The sequence below is a fragment of the Notamacropus eugenii genome, chromosome 5 (assembly GCF_028372415.1).
Source record: "Notamacropus eugenii isolate mMacEug1 chromosome 5, mMacEug1.pri_v2, whole genome shotgun sequence".
NCBI classification, from domain to species: domain Eukaryota; kingdom Metazoa; phylum Chordata; class Mammalia; order Diprotodontia; family Macropodidae; genus Notamacropus; species Notamacropus eugenii.
In genome coordinates, this window is record NC_092876.1 from 221,320,256 (window position 1) to 221,342,925 (window position 22,670).

The following is a 22,670-nucleotide window of genomic DNA, read 5'->3' on the forward strand; positions in this document are numbered from 1 at the left end:
TCAAACCAATGGTGGAGAGGTAAGGGGTTTCTGTTTATCATTACAAAATTTAACAATCTACAGATGATAAGATGTGATTTCCTCCCTAGAGAGGAAATAGTAGAAAGAAGATTAAACACTGAAGCAAAACGGGGGAAAAAATTGTTAAATTTAGTGTGTGTGTGTGTCCAACTATCTCATCAATTTTCACATTGTAAAACTTGCCCAATAAAACCAGTTCCTACTGTTGTAGTTCGCTCTTTTTTCAATTGTGTCTGACTCGTCATGACCCCATTTAGGCTTTTCTTGGCAAAGATACTGCATTGGTTGGCCATTTCCTTCTCCAGCTCATTTTGCAGAGTAGGAAACTGAGGGAAACAGGATTGAGTGATTTGCCCAGGGTTACCCAGCTAGTGTCTGAGGCCAGATTTGAACTCGGGAAGATGAATCTTCCTGACTGTAGGCTCTGCACTCTATCTACTGTACCTCCTAACTCTCCAGATCCCTGTTAGTATGAATAATAAATACCCTGAAATGGTCCCATGATTTGAATTTGCACTATATATTTCCACTGAGCTGGAACCAATAATCATATTTAACATAATTATAATTTTGAATAGTGAAAATTTGAATACATGCCATACTTTCAGGGGGATTCTTTATTTACACTGTTTTTGATCTGGTTTTAATTTTAGAGTTCATCTTGCACAGTAATCTGTAATTGAAATAAATTATCTGTCTCCTTTGTTAAAGTCCTTGGTATCCTTTCTTTACTCTGTAGTCCTGCAAATGAAATACCAGAAAAGGATAGTGGGTTTGTTTTTTTTTAATTTACCTGCACTGGCTACATTTATCCTCTCGGATCATGGGATAATCCATTCTTGCCAGTCTATGTGGATCTTTTAACTTTGTTTTTCAAATGTTGCTACCGGGCTGTGTAACTTTCAATTGAAAGAGAACCTCCACACTTGATGAAAGTTTGCCAAAAGAAATAAGTTGGCAAATTCTGAATTCCTCTAATAAATCGATCTTTTGAAATAGATGTCAGAGCTTTTCATTAGTTATGTTATTTGAGCTTATTTTACTAGCTGTGTCTATAATACACAACTCTTGAACATGTTTAATATTTCTTAATTCAGTGTGCTGATAAATAATGAGCAGACAGGTCTAGAGGATCTGTGGAGTCTCCTCAATGGACCTGAAGAAATTCTGTGGAAGGTCTTCTGTTACCTTCTGTCAGCTTCTTTTTCCCTTTGAAGATTTTTATGAATTAAGTTTTTCTGGGAATGCTTAAGGAGTTTCTCTTTAACCTGATATCTTTTTCAAAAATGAACTTTTTTATTAGTCACCTGATAGCCATATTCTGATGGCAGATTCTTCTGTGAAATTATGCTTTGTATGCTGTTGAATTGAAAACATTAAAAGGAGTGTGTAAAGACCTCACTTATGTTTCTGTATAAATAGAAACTAATTTACATACCCATTTAGTCCTCTGTTAGATAACTAGAACACTCTTCTTTTATGTAACTTAAGGTAGTTGTTTTTCAAAATTTAAATATTTAGCATTATGACTTTTCTTTTAGAAACCCAAAGGAATGCTAGATAGAATTTTTGTAGATGGAAATTAAGATTTTCACTGAAGTTATTTTGGCAGCCAATTGTACAATCACTCTAAATTACTAGGATTTGTCACTTGACCATTTTGTTCCAGCAATATTAATACTACGTGCTTTTTCCATTGCATCAAGGAAAATATGCATTAGCTATTATTTTCTCCTCAGAAAGATTTCTGAAATATACACTTGTTCCAGATCTTTCTGGTCATATTGATAATTCAAGTTATTGTACTTTAAATGGCTGGATCTTTTTTTGTACTTACAATTATGAGTTCGCTTTTTCTAAAACTATGTTTTCATTTACATTATTCTTATAGGAATCTACGCTATTCCAGTCTTTTTTTTCAATATTTTTTTTCTTCTTAAAACTTTCAACTTCCCTTTAAAATAAATTTGAGTTCTCTCTAATTTCCAAAATAGATAGTATGGTTGTTTTTCAAACTTTTGATTAAATGTAGACTCTACACATTGAATTTTATCAAGTCAACAGTACAGCACTGTGGGCATCCTTGGCCAACCCTTATCATTTGCATAGAAATTAAGCACACAAACACCTAGGGGAAGACCCTTTTACCGAAAACAGCTAATTTCGTCCAACTCTTCTGGAGACAAGTGCTTTACAAAGTGCTTGGCCTAAAGCTTTAAGAATATTCCACTTTAGTCTTGAAAAGATTACTCCCAAATGATCATTCTCACAAAAAGTCTTTATAGCCTGAAAAATCTGCGCTGACATCACCTGTGCTGATTAAAGCTGTTCCTATCCTTTCCCTCCTCTAGTTATTTTCCCTCTTCTCTGTACTCCTTAGCTCATTAAGCTGAGAGAATATATTCTATAACACATATACCCAGAGTTCCCCCTAGAAGTGCAGATATTCATGAACATATAGCCAAAAGGGACCAGAAAGAAAGATAAGGTGGATTTTATTAAATTGATTTTAGCCTCGTTCTCAAGATCCCCCTCAGATTCTGAGTGCATGAGTCAGTACTTCTTATGGATATTTGTCATCTCTCCCTCTTATCAAGCATTTCTTTTGTTAATTGTTGATCGCAGTTTGTGGCCATTCATTTCACCCATGGATACTCATGTCAGTATTTCAGCTGTAACGTCAGCTTTTGGGGGTTTCTAGCCCTCTAAATTTGATGACTTTTATTTGGTTTATCTTATGCCACTTCTAAGTCTTCCGCTTAGGAAATATACCTACCTTGTGCATGGTAGGTCCTCAATAAATGTTTAAAAAATTAATGAATAAAGAGAAGTTCTCTCAGTCAATTTTAGTCAACTAGAATGGCACAGGAAAAAATAATGCCTCCCTAGAGTCTTTGTACTACTTGACTTTTTCAACTCTTGCTTCTCAGATACAAAGAAGGAAAATGTAAACTGCCATCCATAGTATTGCTTGTAATTGGCATATGTTAGATGAAAACATTTTCCCAAAACATACAATATGTTCTGAATTACATTACATTTTGCTGTTAATGACCACAAAAAAGTGAGAGAGTAAGAGCACATTTAAATCCAAAGCCACGGACCAGATGAGTTGTTGTCAAGAAATGTAATGGAAGACTTTTACTTAATTAAACATGCAAACAAGTTCAGAAATGGGAAAGTAATTGAAGATGAAAATAAAGTTCCACTTCTTTTATAATTAACAGAAAATCTAAAGAATTCAATCCTAAGGACCCCATTTTATAGTGATAATAACTGTTTGCTTTTTGGAAGCTCCTTATCATAAAAAGGAGAAAAGAATTTCTACCTTTAGGTAATTAATTTAAGAAGCATTTATTGAGGGCCTGAAATGTTCAAGGAACATTGTGCTATGTAGCATACGTGACTTTCCATATGTATTCCTTTTTTGAATTAATCTTATTTAAACTTTGCTACTATCAGGTTGATCTACATTTCATGAAGAAGATTCCTCCTGGGGCAGAAGCTTCAAATATCTTAGTGGGTGAACTAGAATTCTTGGACCGAACGATAGTTGCATTTGTTAGATTGTCCCCAGCAGTATTGCTCACAGGACTGGCTGAGGTGCCGATTCCGACCAGGTAAAACTTCCCAAAAAATTATTACTATTTTCTTCATCTGTTTGTTAAGAGAGAAATAACTAGGTATAGTAGAACTTCCATCTTATTGGTGTCCTTCCGAAAAGCAGTGAATAAGTCCATTTAAAAAAAAGAGTTTTGTTTTGTTTCCCCGTTTTTGATGTTTGAATATCTCAATAATTCTCTCATTCCCCTGAGTCTCTTGAATATTTTGCCTAATTACATTCTTTCATTCTCATGGACCTTCCTTCTATGAACTCCACATGCATGGCACATGCCCATTGGGGTACACACCTAAATGGCTGAATCTCTAGGTGCCCTGGCTCACACTATGACTAACTCCAGAAATCCTTAGTTTGCTCTTATGTAAGGAATATTTTTATTTCATTTGTATAACAAATTGTATTTTTTTTATACAAATTGTATAACAAAGAGACATCTTTGTGTGGATTTAACCAGGATCCAATTTCCATAACTTGTGAAGATGGACCTATCATGGTGAGAACTCCAATATATGTGTCATAGTGCACAAATCATTAAAATAGCCCTTAGAGAATTACGTGAACCTCTTGATTCATTCCCAGGCACAAATTAAGTGGAAATGAAGAGATCCAATCTGTGTCTATACGGATCAACATTATTACTCTAGAAGCAGGCATGTTGTTTCAGTTTCATCAGTTGACTTCTTGCAGTTGGAGCATTTTGGGGAGCTTTGAGTGGCATAGACTGAAATCTGAGAATTAAAAATTTTCTTCATTGAAGACATGATATGGGGATGAAAAATCTGTGTTTTATCATTATTCCAACTCTCTCGGTACAACCTCACTCACTTCTGTCCACTTCATCTCCCAACTCTAATGCTGTCTCTCCTCTCTATTCAGAGCCATAGTTTGAATGTCCAGAATCCCATTGCCTCAGAATGAATGGTAATCAAATACTCTCTCTGATGACATGTGAACAAACTTATATGTTACCTCTCCATATGGTAAAAAGCCACAATCCTGTCAGAGTATAGAAGATTTAAGACAGTGTCAGGAAAAAACAGAAGATCTTTCACGTCAAAGGGCTGCCCTTTGGCCATGCCCCAAAGGACACCCTATTCGCAGCAGCATCCTCCAACTAGAAGCTAGGATCATTCTTCAAAGACAGGAGAGGGAAGAGAGAGTTCTCTAACATGTGGAGTGGAATTGAATGGGCTTAATTTTTCCTTGGCTCATTTCTCTGCTGGTTATCACAGGACAGGGCTCTCTGGTTTATCTTGCAGCTTCAAGCAGATACTTGTATTGATACTATTTAAAAGCCAATGGGGTTTATATAAAAATATATGAAATAAAGTTCTGATTCATTCCTTAATTACATGGGCATGGTAGATTGACCAAATCAAACTGGAACTTAAAATGTTTTATTATTCAGTATTCACATATAGACACTGTCTGCATAACTTGTTAAGAGACTTGCAGGTAGTGTTATTAGCTAGGATTCAGATTCAAGACCTCAAATTTCCCTTGCCTGAGTTGATGCGTCATATAGGAATGAGAGTAGTTTATTTAGTTGGGCCCATAAAAAGAATTTAGTCTTCCAGGTGGTTAAGTGCATACCTCTGTGGCTTAGAAAAATCTGATGAATTCTTGTGTTGATGCCACTTGTTACAGATTAGATGGATTTAATGTCAGAAGGAAATAAAATTTTAAAAAAGAGAAATTTTAAAGTCATAATGTACATCAGGGTACATTTATAACCTCACTTTATGTTAGGTTTAAATGACCTTACTTCAAACAGACAGCAAAAATGTGTAGAAAACCATCAGAAAAAAAGAAGTCTTATAGGTTTTCATATTAAGAAGAGAGGGGGAAAAAAGACTGTATTATTTAGTTAGGCAAGGTGGAAAATAATAGAAAATTTGTTAGAGGTGTAGAGATAATGAATGGTACAAAGAAAGCCATTCAGAGTTTCTAATTATCTTTTTCTTGGTAGGGCGAAAGGGCGCACTTTGAAAATAAGGCAACACACATTAAAAATGTCAGGAAATAGTTTTTTAGAACTATATAAATAACTTGTGGAATAAAGAACTGAAAAATATCATAAAGTGCATAGGTTAGTAAGTTTCTCAAAAGAATTCTATGGATAAAATACACATTGAAATTACTACATAAAATTACCCCAGTTTTTTTAATCTATAATAACTACTTCTACACTTTAATTGACTTACAATTCAATAATTTTGCTTAATTAATTAATTAATTAATTTTAAAGGATGGGGGGGAGAATGGTAAATATGGCATAGTGGAAGGAACCCTGGTACTAAAATCCATAGTCCTGGATTTAAATCCATCCCCTCACATTTACCTCTGACTTTGGGAAAGACAAGACACACAACCTCCTTCAGTCTGAGTTTCCTCATATGTTAAAGGAAGAGGTTTGGACATGAATGCCTCTGAGGTCACTTCCAGATTGACAGTTATGATCCTGTAGCTTCAGGCTATATAACATACATACATATATGTAATATGTGTGATATGTGTGTTTTTATATAGTTGCATGTACATATCACAAATAGCTTCTAAATTATCTTATATATAATACCATATAGAGCTATGAGAACTACTTTTATTCATGTTAAAAGGCTACCAGTCTTTATACCTAAATAACCTCAAATAGAACACTGTAGCAAGATACAGGGTTGTATTAAAGTAGTACAGCTTCATTTGAGGTATGAGACATTTATCTTATGAGAGATAGGGTAGTTCTGTATTCTCTTCCTAGCTGGAGAATACATATGAAGAACTAATTGGAAACTCTACTTGAATTCAATAAAACTAAATTAATGAAAAGAACTGACCAGAATACAAAAGGCTGAACTTTTAATACAATATGAACAATGAGTCAAAATTTGAGTTGGTTCCCTTTTCCCTCTAGCCTCTCTCCTAACTTGTCAAGGAAAATATTTTGGATCAAGAGCTCTCTAATTTTTTTCTACCCAGAGTATCTTTGGTATCTGACTACAATTGTGCCACTGAATATACATTCTACATGGGTTTTTCCATTTTTGAAACACAGATTTCTTTTCATAAACTTCAACACTTTTCCAAGACCCCTCCCTTTTCCCCCTGACCATCCACTTCATTTTGTATAGGTCAGTTTTATTTCTTTCTTTCACAAAGGTTCAATCTCATTCTCTTGCCTTTTTATACTGTAGTAGTTCTGGAATATTTTGTGGTACTGAGGTCCCTCATGTGAATTATATATGTTCCATAAAATGACTCAAAAACTAACCTTCTAGGAGGAAAAGAAAACAACCATTGAGGTCAGAAAGACCATAGGGGCCCTGAGTCATAATGATCCATTTTATGTGACTCTTTCCTCTCCTGTCCTCTCTTTCCATCAAAAACTCACCAAAACAATGAAACTAAGTAAAAACATACTATAATTTCTCACTTAAACTTTAAACTGAGAAAATGAATGATCCATACTGATTGCTCTTTCATCAATAATACATTTGAGATGTGATGCTATAATGAAGCAGAATTATATAATGATTCTATATGAAGCAGAATTTGCTTTTCTGTCTGATAACATTTTTTCTATGTATTTACAGATTTTTGTTTATCCTTCTGGGACCATTGGGAAAGGGTCAGCAGTACCATGAGATTGGCAGATCAATTGCAACTTTAATGACAGATGAGGTATGTATTCACCTCAATAGGATAATTTTTGTTCTTGTTGTTTACTTGTATTGTGTCACAAACTAGACCCCCAACTCCCTGATATAAGTATACCTCATTTTCCTTATTTTTGAAATAGATATATTCTTGCAAAGTTGGAAAGGTAGGAAATTTCCATATATCAAGTCATATTTTTCCACTGATCTTCTATAAAATTTCCTAAGAATAAAATGTTATATCTCTTCAAGAATTATGAAATTTATTCTTAGGAATGTGTCAAATCTTTTAAATCACATATATATGAAGAATAAGAACTTTGTTAATGATAATAATGATCTTCCATGACATATTATTATCATAATAGTGTAAACAGTGGGGTAAAGATTCATAGCAAATAGACAACATGTGAACAATGGGGAAACATAGTCACTGAAATTCTTAGCTGATGCAACTTGAAGATTTTATAAGGAAGGTCATTGCCACATTACATATTGAACCAGTTCCTTGCTTTTTAAGTTTGGGTTTCTGGATATGAGGTTCCACTATAATGACATTTCATCCTATGTAAAACCCAAGAATACTTTTTCAATTTGTATTATATGGTTGTCTGTAGTTATTTTTATAAGTATATATGCATGTATATGAATTCATTAGAATAACTAATTTAAGATCTCTATATGGACTTAAAATACTGTGCTTCAGACCATTGCTTTTTTCTGCCAGGTTTCAAAAAGAACTGATTTATTGGCTATGTCCCTATTGTCTCCTGAACAGTGTCAGGAGTTTGTAGTAATGTGTAGGGAAGGGAGGGGGTTGCCCTCTGTGGGTGGTGTGAGGAGCTTGTTGCTGTTTGGACAACTAATGAGCAAAGTATTTAATGATACAAGTATTTCCATACTTCATATTTAGAGATAGCAGGGAGTTGGAAAGAAGCCAGTATATGAATATTGTGGGAGACCAGCTATGATCAGGAATATAGAGTGAGCAGTAGGAAGTATATAGTTTAGTATACACAGAGGAGTTCTTACCCTAGAGTCCATGAACAATACACACACACACACACACACACATACATACATACATATGTATGTATGTATATGTTAATAATTGTATCCAATATAATTCATTTCCCTTGAAATATGATGCATTTTATTTCATGTATATAAAAACATTATTCTGTAAAAGGGTCCACAGGCTTTACCAGATGCCAAATAGAGTCATGCCATAAAAATAGTTTAAGAAAACCTAATATAATATAACTGTTAGGAAAGAGAGTAGAAAATTGGGAGGAAGCACTGGTCTTGGTCCCTAAGGTGCTGCTCTCGGGCATCCTCCTTGGTGTATTCACTGATATTTCTTGTCTGTTCTTGGATGTTGTGCTGACCAACCTGGCTACTGCAAATCTCACCCATGCTGTGTGTGCATCAGAATAGCATTCAAACATAAAAGCTGTGCTGTCAGTTCTAGCCTCATGGTGCATATCAGAAATTGCAGAAGCTGACTTCATTTCCTATCATCCGTAGAGCAGAATGTAATCACGTGCATGGATAGGACTAGATAATAGTCACATGAGCTAGCTGATATAAGCCTGAAGGCATCTTAGGCAAGCAAAGGAATTCTTTGGGACTAGACTTATGCCCATTTCAGAAATTATTTTAATTCATCTGTTCGGTCAGGTAAATGATGGAAATTTTACAGTTCAGTGTAGATTTAAAAGAAAGGTAAAGAAGTAGTTGTTAATAATTTTCCAATCTGTGAAAACCACCTAATGTGAGAAACACCAACCATACCATTCAACTAATGGATAGCTAAAGTTAAAAGGGCTGTAAAATGGGAAAGATAGTAGGGCAATCTGCTGGAGAAGATGGGAGGGGGAGAGGATGAAGGGTACATAGAGAGGACTTCGTTTTGCCTACAACATTTGGATTGTAAAGTAACACGGAATAATTCTGGGAAAGTAGGTTGAAGCCACATTCCTGAGGTTCTTAAATGAGAAGTTGAGGAGTTTGTATTTTATTCTAGAGACAGTAGAAAAGGTGTGGGATTTTAACAGAGGAGTGATATGATCTGACTTATGCCTTAAGAAAATTATCTTGACATCCTTGTGGAGGAAGGATTTGAAAGAGAGAATAAGTGGAAGCAGCAAGAGCAATAAGGAAATTATGAAAATCATGTAATCATCACTTAATGAGGATTAAGTGAGACTGGTGGCCATTAATATATTGATAAATATATAGATATATAAATATATAGATCTAAAAATATGATATATAAATACCTGTAACTATATAGATATGTCACATTCATATGTACAAAAATTGAAGCAATTTTTGACACCTTCCTCTGAATTATTTCATCACCCTATAATGCATATCCACAAAGAAATAGTCACCCATCCTTTAAAGAATACCTTCTGTAACATGCTACATCAAAAAAGTTCAAATTCATTGATTCAAAATACAAATAACCCTTATGACACTTTTATTTAACCAAGTGTTTCCCACCCACAAAAAATTGCTTTTTATTAAGTAATAGAATATCTGATGAGTAGAGAAAAGGGGAAAATAATAAAAGATGGTTTAGAGATGGATACAGCATTGTTGCATCCATAACCTCGTAAGATAAAGACATGAGGAGAGTGAAGATTTAACAATGAATCTGAAGTTACGAATCCTTAGTGACTAGAAGGATGGTATCACTCTCAAAGAAATAGGAAAGTTTGGCAGAGGGGAAAGTTAAAAAGGAAGAAATAAGTGTTTTTTCTTTATTTTTGCTTTTTTTTTTTTTGAGACATGTTGAGTTTGAAATGCCGAAAGGATACCCAGGTGCCCAGTATAGAGTTCATGATAAGGACTTGAAGTTCAGGAGAGAAGCAAGAATGGGAGAAAAGAGACGCCCAGAATTAAGATGTAGGGGTTTCATGATGCTGTAGCAAAGGAGACTGAGAGGAATCTGTTAGAACTAGATAATTGGTCTAGTTGTTGGTGCAATGGATAAAACACTGAACCTAGAGTCTGGAGTTCAAATCTACATATGACCCTGAGCAAGTCACTTAATCTCTCTCTACCTCAGTTTCCTCATCTGTAAAATGGGCATGATAATAATAATAATACCTATGTTATGGGGTTATTATGAGGATAAAATGAGAGAAGGCACTTACTAAATTTTAAGGCGCTATTTAAATGCTAGCTATTCATCATTATTGAAATAATAGAACTTTAGATGAGCATCAAAGAGCTCAATTATTAAATGATCTGAGAGGTAATAGGTAAAGATATTAAGGAAGTATAGTTTATACAAATTGTTCTGAAGACTATAATATATTTACATGTTTAACGACTAGCTATAAAACATTGTTAAGAATAACTAATTTTGCCTTTGCTAAAAAAGCAGTGCTATATCCTTTGAGATTCTCTCCCAGCTCCTTCTGAATGTCAGGACACTAGGGTGACAACCACAAATACATAAGTGCCATCTAGTGGCAAATTTCATAAACTGAAAATTCATGAGTTGATGGAGTAGCTAGATTTCACATTAATAGTGTTCTTTTTAGTTTGGTCTTTTCGATTGTTTAGATTTTTTTTAAGTGCAGGTGCCTTATGTTGTGTGTGCTTTTACAACATATGTTGTCGGCTTTCCTCACAGCCCTGTTCAAGTATTTTACAGATACAGAAACCGAGGCACAAAGAGGTTAAATGACTTGCCTATCGCCACATCACTAAGTGTTAGAGTAGAGGTTAGATTTGAACCGCGGTATCACTTGCCTTCTATTCCTCTTTACGTAGCCTCCCGCTATCTCATTGCATTTTTCTAAAATACCAAAGCTCAGCTAGCTAGTAAGTGGCAAAGTCTCTAGAATTCCAACCTAGATCTTCTGACTCAAAGTCCAGTGCTCTTTGTACTTACAGACCAGAATTGTAAATGTAAAATATAGATAAATAACAATATATCACAGTATTATGTGTAAAAGATTGAAATAATTTTTGACACCTCCTTCTGAATTATCTTATGGCCCCATAATGCATATCCTCAAAGAAATAGTCACCCATTGTTTTAAAAAAAAATACTTTTTATAACATGGTACATTAAAAGAATGCAATCTCATCAATTCAAAATGCAAATAAGCCCCGTAAGACTTTTATTTAACCAGGTTTGTGTTACTCATTGCTTTTTTATTAAGCAATAGAATATCTTGACAGATGGGAGAAAAGAACTATTTTTTTATTTTCATGATAGCTAAATTATGGCAACTTAATGAAGGCTTATTGCAAATGACATACCAGCCTTGGCCATGCACAAGTAGGTGCAATACAAAAAAAAAAACCAAAACAGTGATTTCATCCACATGAGTATTCCTTCTACCAACACAGATTACAACCTCCAAACCCTGGTATATGGTTTCATGAGTTGATGCCCATCAAAATCTCATCACCTAGTAACCAACTTTCTGGTAATGACCTTTTCACTCATACCTTGACTGCAGTGGGATGACAAACACACAATGCATCACTGGGCCCTTCGTTAAAGGTTTTACAACTTTCTAGGATATGCCAGAGCCTATGTCCTGCTAACATAATTTTTAGGAGTCCAGGATCACCTTCATACCACCATGAGGTAGCAGAGTTGAACCTTTTAGAAAGTATAGTCTACTATCTTCTTTGACTTTTCTTTTTATAGGATAAATAAAATTGGGGAGTGGGGTTTCTGATATTGCCCATAAGGAAAAGAATATTAATTCCTTTTTCATCTAGAACTTTTAACCTAATAGATAACATGAAATCACAAAGCCTCAGATGTTTTTCTTCCTTCTAACTTACTTGGGGAGCTCTGAGATTAATCCTCTTAAGACAGCATCCATGTAAACATGTGGTAATACTATATTTAATATTGAAACTATCTAGTAACATACTCTTTTAGAACTAAAGATGAGTCATGATTTTTGGCAATCAATAAGACCATTTATTATTACAAAAGTGTAAGAAATTATTCATCAGAAAAGAAGTTCAAAAATACAGAAGGTTGAGGGGCAATGACTGAGTGTTTATAGATAATGTTCTTGATTTGGTAGGGAAAGATTATCCATATGCATATAGACATACATATACATTAGTATCTCTGTATTTATATATGTATATATATATATATATATATATACATTTGTGCCTATACATGTGTATGTGTATATGTATAATACTGTATCAAAATATTGCTGAACTCTGGAATTGCATTACCACTTGGGCTCAATATGCAGACATGATTTTTTTGACTCATGGTCCTATCCACTGCATTCTCTACAAACTTATCAGGAACTACAAACTAAATAGCAAAGCATTTCATTAAGACTTATTGTGTGAATATGCAAGAATGTTATGATTTTTGCCAGTGTAAGAAACTCTCTCTGATGCTTTATTGTGGTATGGAGGTGGGACTCTGAGTTCTCAAAGGTTATGCCAACAAAGTGCAAATTATAACAAGTTTCACTGTGCTAGAAAGACTTCAAGTACAGGCCCAGCAACAAAGGGTATCTTAATTATCATAAGTCTAGACACTTGCTGATGAAGTTTTTTGATGATGGCAACTCACAAAACAAAGAGAAATAGAAAAAAAAAGCCTCAGTTTTAAGGATGCACTTCCACTTCAGCGGTGATAGCAGCACAATGGCAGAAAAAGAGACAAAGAGGACTAAATCACATAGTTTTTAGACTATGTGATTTATAAGAATTAGCTTAGTTATTGATAGTCTAAGTATGACGTCATTGTATTGTGGTCAACAGGTGGATATACTACTAGAAAAAAACTAATTCTGTCTGGATGTTCTTAATATAAAAGAAGCTGGGGGGAGGGGAGATGTTGCAGCTAAATGAGGAATGGCTTATGGTTTCCCTTTAGCGAGTTAAATAAAGGAGTTGTTGAGCTGGCTTTATGCTGAAGAATGCTGCCCAGTGCTTGACAAAGATGTGGTGACTTACTATGCAAAATGAAATATGTTGTAGATATGGCCAAGTATGGGAATTTGATTTGTATAACTATTCATATTTTTTGCAATAGTTTTGTTTTCCTTTTTTCCTCTTGAGTTGGAGAGGTAAGAGGAGGGAGAATTGGAAAGAAAAGAATAAAATGCTAAGGTTTCATTCTAGATTATAGATACCCACATATTCCTTTTGAAAAGCTTTTTATAAGAATGTCAACTTGATCAGAATGGACCCGCTAGGGAAAGTTCACATGAAAATCTTCTGATTTCTACTTACATTATTATACAGCAGCCAAGAACATTAATGTTTTGGGCTACTTTAGAAGAAAGATAGTAGTGGGAACTAGGGAGATGAAAGTCCACTGTACTCTGCCCTAGTCTAACCATATTTGAGCATTTTATACAGGTTTTGGTGCTACATTTTAGTAAAATCATTGATCAGCTGGAGAACATCCAGAGAAGGATATCCAAGAAGGACTTGGAGTTCATGTCATATGATTATCAGTTGAAGGAATTAGATATATTTTGACTACAGAAAAGAAGACTTAGGAGGAACATGTTAACTGTCATTAAAGTTGTTGAAGGACGGTTATATGGAAGAGGAATTAGTCTTCCTATCCTTGACTTCAGAGGGGAGAAATAAATAGAGACTGTGGTTAGATATAACAAAGAAGCAAATCCAGGCTTGATCTAAGGATGAAAGAAAAACTGCCTAACCAATGTTAACTATCCAAAAGTGGAAGAGATTAAGAAGGAGTAGGCTTCTCTCTCACTTTTTAGCAAAGGTCAGATGGCTGTTGGCCACAGGGGTTGCTTATACAGGTTAAGGAGATGATTTTTGAGGTCCTTTTCAACCTCTAAGATTTAATGATTCTGACTTAGTAGGCCCGTGTAAAATCTGATTAGCCATGTAAAATGTTCCATCTTCACTATGGTATTTAAGTTCTTCCTATATCCCTCTAGATATAAGAAATCTATGTAGACCAGCTCCAAAAGTATGTGATTCCTGTGTTTTCTCCAAATGAACTGTGTTAATTAGTAGTGCTCATCTTTGAACACATTGAATAATGATTTCATGCTTTTTTCCTATGTTTGCTATCATCTAAGGCCAATAAAATCTCTTCTATGCCATGTCCAGAGTTCTTTCTTGGCTCAATTATACCAAATCATCGTTGAGTGTTTTCATAGCCATGCATTGAAGGCCTTGTGGAGTAACAATTGCTTTCCTATACCTTATTCTGGATTAGTTGTAACCTAGTATAACTCCAGTATCTGCCACTCCCTCAGTAGTAGAGTGTCCTCTCGGAAGGTAAGCTTGAGCTCTCAAAAAACACAGACCTTTTCTTAGCCTAGTACCTCATACACCTTCCTCCAATTGAGACAAGTAGTATTCGTCCAATGCTATGACATTTATTTATACTGATGATATACCCTGAAGCATGCTCAAAATTATCCGATCTGCTTATGACTGCTGAGCCATATCTTGAATTAGTTCATAATTTTAGCTACTAATTTGTTTGGACTTCTGGACAAATTCGGTCAAGTGGGATAGGGATGAGTGAGAGAGTTATGGATGTCAAGGTTTTTTAAGGGAGCAGATTTAGGACAATGAAAAAACTGTGATCTGGGAAGTTCCTGGAGAGAAAGGATTGCAGCCTAAAGATCTGTAGGAGACAGAAACAAGGATCTGTCCAAGGTGGAATAAATTTTAAAATAGGAGAAATGTTTGAATGATGGTGGCAGAAGGAAAATCCTAATGTGGCAGTAGAGGGGGAATGCCACCTCCTTTTCTTGGCCTTTCTTGGGATATGAGAGAAAGGAGCATTCAACCTTAGGGAGGGTATATGTGTATGTAATGTCTGCAGGATAAAACTAGGTTTCAATGAGTGACAGAAGAATAAATGTGAAAGAACAGGATCTAGGACAAAAGAAGATTTGTTTATATTAGAGAAAACTTCCAGACGGCAGAGAACAAGGAAATGTTAAAGCTAAATTGGGTAGAAATGAGAGTGTGGCAGAAAGTAGCATGTGACGTGTTTAGGTTGGGGATAAGGCAAGCGAGCCCAGCATTCACCGTCCTACCAAAGTTATAGGGGGAAAGGAGGCAGCCCTTTCTCTTCTTCTTTGGCCAGTGATTACTCCCTCACAAAGAGGAAGCCACCTCACATGTCAGTGTATGCATTTTCAATTTTGTCATAAAACAGCGCCATAACCTCATCCAAGTAGTTTAAGGGCACTAAGGTAGCTGGAAGACCCTGGGGACTTACCCTCCCAATGAATAAATATATGACCAAATTCCATTCATCTCTTTCTTGCCTTGGGGCACAAGCATCGTTTTGCCACTCCCAACTCTACTGATCGACACTTTCCACTGGGTCTCCCTCAGGTTGAGATAAGGATATGCATCAATTTCCATTTGTCCTTGAAAGACTTGTCACGACCTTTTGTAAGGAATGTCAGTACATGAAAATCACTCTGAGGCTCTGATGGACCTCCAGAAATCCCTGGAAACATTGGAAGGGAAGGACAAGCTGGTAGCTTCTGTCCCTAGCACTCCTTCTGCCATGGTAAAGGATTTTGTCCCCTTTATGCTATGCAAATGTCTTTTTGTTTTTAGAACAAACTGTAAGATCTCTCTCCATCCTTGGTGATCCTTAAGAAAAGAGTAGAGAGCAATCTGTCCCAAGGGGTTTGGGCACTCATCTGCCTGAAAGCAAAGCAGTTACAGGATTTAGAATAAACCTCACAACTTACCTAGTTCAGCCTCCTAATTTTACAGAAGAGATAATTGAGGTCCAAAATACATGACCTCTCTGAGCTCCTTCTACCTAGCTTTTTCATAGATGAAAGGACTAGAAAGAGAACTGGGACAAAAAGAAAAAAAGGCTTTCTAGGAGTTATGACCATCACAAGAAAGAAGGAAGAGGTGTTCAGGTCACTGAGTTTGCAACTTTTACTGCATCCTCCTCATGTCCTACCCATTCCACACATGAAGTCTTGTCATTTCAACCTTCATAACATGTCCTACATACTTCCCTGCACTCACCAAGCCACAATGCTCAATTAGGACTTCATCACCTCTTGTCTACACTGTTGCAATGGCCTTTTATTCCTTTCCCTTTCTCGTGTCCCTTCTCTCCATCCCCATCCCCACTCCATCTTGCACACACCTGGTAAAGGGTAATTCTGACCTTGTCTCTCTCCTTCTTAATAAACTCCATGGCTCCTTGTTGCCTTGAGGATCAAATAGAAATTCCTGTTTGACATTTAAAACCCTTCATGGCATGGTCCCATTCTCTTTCTTTAGTCTTCATACACATTACTTCCCTCCATGATCTAATTATATTGACCAGCGTGCTGTTTCACATGCTCAAATTCCTCCAGTGCCTTTGCACTGACTGTGCCCAAGCCTGTAGCACCCTCCCACCTCACCTCCACCTCTCAGAATACCTGGTGTCCTTAAACATTGAGCTCAAGTGCCACCTTATACCTGAAACCCTTCATGTTCCCTTATCTATTCCTGCTCTCTCACCAAAATACTAATGCATTCATTTTGTCTATTTATTCATCTATCTATTGAATTAGATATATGTGCATATTTTATAATACACATGTATTAAATACATACATACATGTTATGTGCATTCTATATGCACATTATAAATTATACACTTTGTATGTGTTATAGTATATTATAGAGTATACATACCATATAATAATATTTTATGTATATTGTGTTTACCTATTACAAGTATATAAGGCATATGTGTATACATAATTATAATATACATAAAGTGTCCATTACAATATGTGTTTTGTGTGCATATATGACTGTACATACATAGCACACAGTATATATTACATATCTGTAAAATATGATACAAACAATATAATACACGTATCATGTATGTGTTGCTTTATATTATTTGTTTACTATCTATAATATGCACATGAATGATACATGTATGCATACTACATATGAAATACATTATATAAGAATATAGATCTATCTATCTCCATATGTGTATATATAATATATACAGAGATATATATTTACTTTGTATATCATATGTTATATATGTACATATTATGTCTATTTATATGTGTACTTGTTGTCTCTCCTTTAAAATGTAAACTCCTGGAAAGGAAGTACTGTTTTACTTTTGTTTTTGTATATCTAGCATCTAGTAAAATGGCTGGCACATGATAGACACTTGATAAATGCTTTCTAATTGATTAACTGATGAAATAAGTGGATATTGGCAGTATGCTTCTGGAGTCCCAATATTTTTTAAGTCTCTTCTAGAGCACAATTGGAGGAATAATGAATTTGTATCTTAGTCATCATCAGTAGTTACAGAATATTTTTGTAAGGCATTGTCCTCAAATAGATCAGATAAAGGCCAGCAGGCATGCAACCAAATCCTAGTGATAATCAGTATTTGGGTCCAAATATATGATAAAGTGAGTGTCCTCAAAGAGTCGTGTCCTATATGAAACATAGTGAAAGTAACTATTTTGAGGATTATAATTTATGGTATTAAGAATGGAAATAACATATTCTGGGAGCTCCAACTCTTGTCAAACAAATTCCTTAGGCAATTATCTACAAATGGGACTAGGCATCCCAAAATTTGGTTATTCTAAATTTTTTTCATAGTCTTTCTTCCTTGATTTTATCCATTAATTTTAACTATTTTTTCATTTTACCATAACTTATGTTTGGTCTGTCAGTGGATATTGCCTTTGTTTTGTACGTATATGTATGAGCAGAGTATGATTCATATGGCAGACTGCTGGACTTAGAATAAGAAAAATCTGAGTTGAAATCCTGCTTCAGACACTTTCTAACTGTGTAACTGTGGTCAAGGAATTCAGCCTCTCTCATCCTTGCTTTCTCCCATGTATACAGTGGAGATAATAACAGCATCTAATTCCCAGGAGATTCTATATTTCAGTTACTTTGCAAACCTTAAAGAGTTACATAAATATTAGCTATCACCATCATCATCATCATCATCAGAGATGTACTACTTGAGCATCATACAGGCATAATTGATTTCTAGAGTATCTTCATTTATGACAAAACTCATTATTGTTTCTGACCTCTATTTTATTTTTTCCCTGATTTTTGTGAATGCCATGTCTAAATATTTCCGCTATTTTTAACTCTTATTTGTAAAGTCATGTCTCTAATTTTTAGTATGGAATTATGTTAGAATTGATTTTGTTCACAACTAGCTGAAATTTGGATTGATTAAATCCTTATTTCTAGCTTTAATTTCTTCTGCTCTCTGAACTGTACCATCTTGCCAAGGAGGGAAATGTATCTAAATCTTGGGAGGATAATAATGCATGTTTTAATTAGGAAATGTTCTGTTTTATGTGTAAATAAAGGCCACCTTCTCTTCTTCTTACCATAGGTCTTCCATGATGTTGCCTATAAAGCTAAAGATCGTAATGACTTACTTTCAGGAATTGATGAGTTTCTTGATCAGGTCACTGTTCTTCCTCCTGGAGAGTGGGACCCAACCATTCGAATAGAACCCCCAAAAAATGTTCCTTCTCAGGTATGTATATGTTAAAGCAATACACAGTAGCAAGATTTCAGGGCTTATCTTCCATTAATCCTGAAAATAAACCAATAAGAACCAAATTTTTTCTGTTTTCTTTTTTGAGAATGGGTCCCCCTATCTCACCCAGGCTACATGTACGGTGGCTACTCATATGCCTAATCCTAGTGCTGGTCAGGACCAGATCCTTGATCTGCTTGTTTTTCTGAGCTGGGTCTGTTCACTCTTCCTAGGTCAGTCTGGTGTTGGAATCAACATATTGATCAACATATTGACCTAGCGCTGAACATGACCATCTTAGTCTGTTGCTTCTCAGAACTCCTGAACTCAAGTGATCCCCAGCATCAGCCTCCCCTAGTAGAAGGGATGACAGACATGTACCACCATGCCCAGTAAAAGACTGCACTGTTGTACGTTATAAGTTCCTAAAACCCAGTGACATATCTGTAGTGCTCAAAAATACCCTCTAGCACAAAGCCAAGTATAGTTGGGTATTTACTAAATGCTTTTTGATAATGATGGATTGCCTGCCCTTGCTTTTTTTAATGACCCAGTGTGTCTTGAAAAAAACTAGAGCAAGCCTGAAATAAACTCTTGGAAATTAGGAATTATGATAAATTTTGAAATTATGACTCCAAGAAGAAGTCTATAACTGACCTTCAGATTCGTGATGGTCATTGACATCTGTCTTTTTCTTTGTTCTGAAAGTGAAAAGTGTTACAGGTAGGGAAAATTTTAAGTTCAACATGGTCTGATAGACAGTAAGGTTATATATCAACTATCTTACATAGGAGGTCCTTGACAGGTTTTACATGCTGCACAGAATCAATGGGAAAAAGGAATTTTATTAAAATTTCATCCTTTTGAGAGGATTCCTTTTAAATGTATGATGTGAAATCATAACAAAGTAAGTATTGATAAGTCCCAGAAACATGAAATTTAAAAATCCTGTTCCTATTGTCTTGGGTGGCTTTTCCCTCAAAGTCATGACTGAGATATTAGGAGCTGGTGCTGTATCCCCACTATTGCTGTCTCCATAACAACTGCATTTTACTTCTACTCCACTCCCATCAGCTCCAACCTCACCAATGGCTTCTGGCCTTGCCCAGTCCTGTTGGATCTAGCCTAAATGCTGCAGTTGAAATGATTGTTAGATAAAAGCTGATAAACACGGTTTCAGAAGTTGCATTATTTGTAGAAAATTGGAGGTAGAAGTGAACAAAGAATATTATTGAACATACTCGACTTGAAGCAGAGTTTGCTCAAATTAACCAACATACTAGATATTCACTGGACACTCTTATTTCATGCGTTCTTACTGATTATCTTTCTTATTGTAAACCAGGGGCCTAACTAGCCAATCATAAAGAATTCTCCTAACAGCCAGTGAAAATATCTGTAGCTTTTAGATGTATATGATACTGGAGAAGTGAAAGCAGAAGGCCAACTTTTTAATGGTCTCTGATTCATTCTCTACTTTGGCCACAAAGGGCTATTTCTTTGCCAGTTGTCTAATGATCGACTTCTTCATTCACTCACGTTTATCATTTATTACTATTGATATGACATGTAAATGCTTGCAGAAATCACTAAAGGATTCTGCAGTAACTATCCCATACATTTTTTACTTTAAGAATCTATGTTTCTCCTGTTTAAAATTTCCAGTCATTCATTAACAAATTCCTATTTTGTTGAAGCTTATTTGACAGGTTACATTTGACCTTCATTTCCTTTCTTACTCTACTCTGGAAAGAATTAAACAAAATTTTAAAACACACACCTTTTTTTAAGCACCTTTGAATATATTATGTATGAATTCTGAAGTCACAAACAGAATTTTTCAGGTCCATCACCCAGACTATGTGTGCTCTAGGCTAGGGGTGAGAGGTAGGAATAACACATGTCTGTGGAACTTGTTCAATTTTCCACAGACCTGGTTTTCGTCTTCCTATTTTTCTCCATAAGAATACTTCAGGGGTCAAAGAGTAGAAGGAGAAAGGCCACATTCTGAGTAGTTCTGTGAGTGGGAGGAGATACAGCAAGTTCACCTTAGAGTGGCAGATAAAAAACACTAGGCTTAGAAAAGACAAATAGACCCTGAAATGCTTGAACTCTCCTTCTCATAGGAGAAGAGGAAGATTCCTACTGTGCCCAATGGAACAGCAGCTCATGGTGAAGCGGAGCCTCATGGCGGGCACAGTGGGCCTGAACTTCAACGAACTGGAAGGTTAGCAAACAGCATTTATCTGGGAATCTATTGAAACTGAACTTGTCAATGCCAGTAACTTGCAATTTCAAGATCTAACTCTATTTGCCTATATAATGTCTTAACTTTGGTAGAAAATGACAATTTATTTTCTGTGATGGTATTGGTGATTACCACTGCCTTTTTCTGCAAGAATTCTGTCTAAAAGTCAGTGAGAGTTTCCCTATCCAGGATTTCACATTGTCATGTACCAATTTCCTTCACAGAGAATTCTCTAAAAACAGAGGGCCTCAATTGACCCTGTCACACATGCCCTCTTACCTTTTGAAAGTTTCAAGTTCAAAATAGAATTTTTAAAAAGCCAGTCTTTTCACTTTTGCCAGATCCTGTCTTAGCAAATGCAAGTAAAGCAACCAGTAAGTAGATGTAAATGACATTTTGGATTTTTAAGGCTGTGATTTGAAAGGGCCATATGATTTATTTTTCTAATCACACACCTTTGAAGAGATGAAAGCTTCAATTTATTTCTTAAAATGGCGTTTTGTAGGATTTTTTTTGACAGCTTGTCTCTGTCTAAGCAATGTGTGAGCAGAAAATCAGGAACCGTTGGGTGGGCGGCTCTTCAGGGGATGTGAGTGTATACAGTCTCTACCATAAGTACAAACCCTGACATAATGCGTATTCAAAAGAAGGAGCCTTCCTCCCCTCCCTTCAGGCCATTCCCTTTGCCATGTACCCTGTGTGTTATAAGCTGATTTTCTAGTCCTTGAAATCTCTACGCATTTGAATATTCCCATCTAAGTGTTCCATCCCTTTATTTATGTTTCATCTCAAAGGAGATCTATCTTTTAACTTTCTCCTCAGGCTCAGTATCTCAGTATATGAGACAATTCAAATGAGGTCTTCTTTCCGTGGGAAACCTTGTTACTCATTGTGTTTGCGTTCATTCTTTCAAATGTTGCTTTTTCTTTCTTTTTTCCTCCCTTTTTTATTTTCCTATTTTTGATTGCTTTTTCAGGTACTACTGTGCCTCATAGCTTAGATTTTTTTCAAAGTTCACTTTTTCCTTACTGCTTCCTAAATCCTCCCAGGTCACCAATATCCGGTCTCTTCGCTTCTCCAGAGTTCTTCCACAGATTCTGTTGCTGACATGACTTGAAGTCCCCATTACTCATCTGCTCTCCTGGAGTTGCTGGTGTACATCTGAGCTGCTCTTGCACTGTTCTCTGTAATGACTTCCCACTTCTGGATTTAGTGTGTTTTTTTTAAACTGCTAAAAACACATTTGTTATATAGTAATGTAATGATTAGTTTCACACTAATGTATATGCTAATGAATAAAGTAGAATGCACTTAGCTAATAGAAAGTACAGTAGAAATTGTAAATAATAATTACTAATTGCTGGTAGATCTAATCAGTTTTAAATTATGATTTTGACAAGGCAATAAGTCATAAAACTGAGACCAAAAAAAGGGTAAACAGGTTACATTTCAAAATGGGGGTAGAAAAACCCAAGGAAGGTCTTGTTTGTGTCTGTGTGTCTGTGAATTTCATGCACTTTTTTTTAAAGCCTTTCAGGGTCTGAGATTTCATTAAAGCTTTCCCCCTAAACTAATTTT

General features: G+C 35.5%; 1 protein-coding gene across 2 annotated transcripts in view; it reads left to right on the forward strand.

The window, feature by feature from the left end:
• The window catches only part of SLC4A10 (solute carrier family 4 member 10), a 162,935-nt gene that overhangs the window by 61,820 nt on the left and 78,445 nt on the right, over positions 1 to 22,670 (forward strand). For both annotated transcript variants that reach the window (XM_072612157.1, XM_072612158.1), the window contains 4 exons: positions 3,484 to 3,641; positions 7,234 to 7,321; positions 18,695 to 18,841; positions 20,971 to 21,071. In XM_072612157.1, the coding sequence (XP_072468258.1) occupies positions 3,484 to 3,641; positions 7,234 to 7,321; positions 18,695 to 18,841; positions 20,971 to 21,071 (494 nt within the window). The remainder of the gene's footprint in view (positions 1 to 3,483; positions 3,642 to 7,233; positions 7,322 to 18,694; positions 18,842 to 20,970; positions 21,072 to 22,670) is intronic.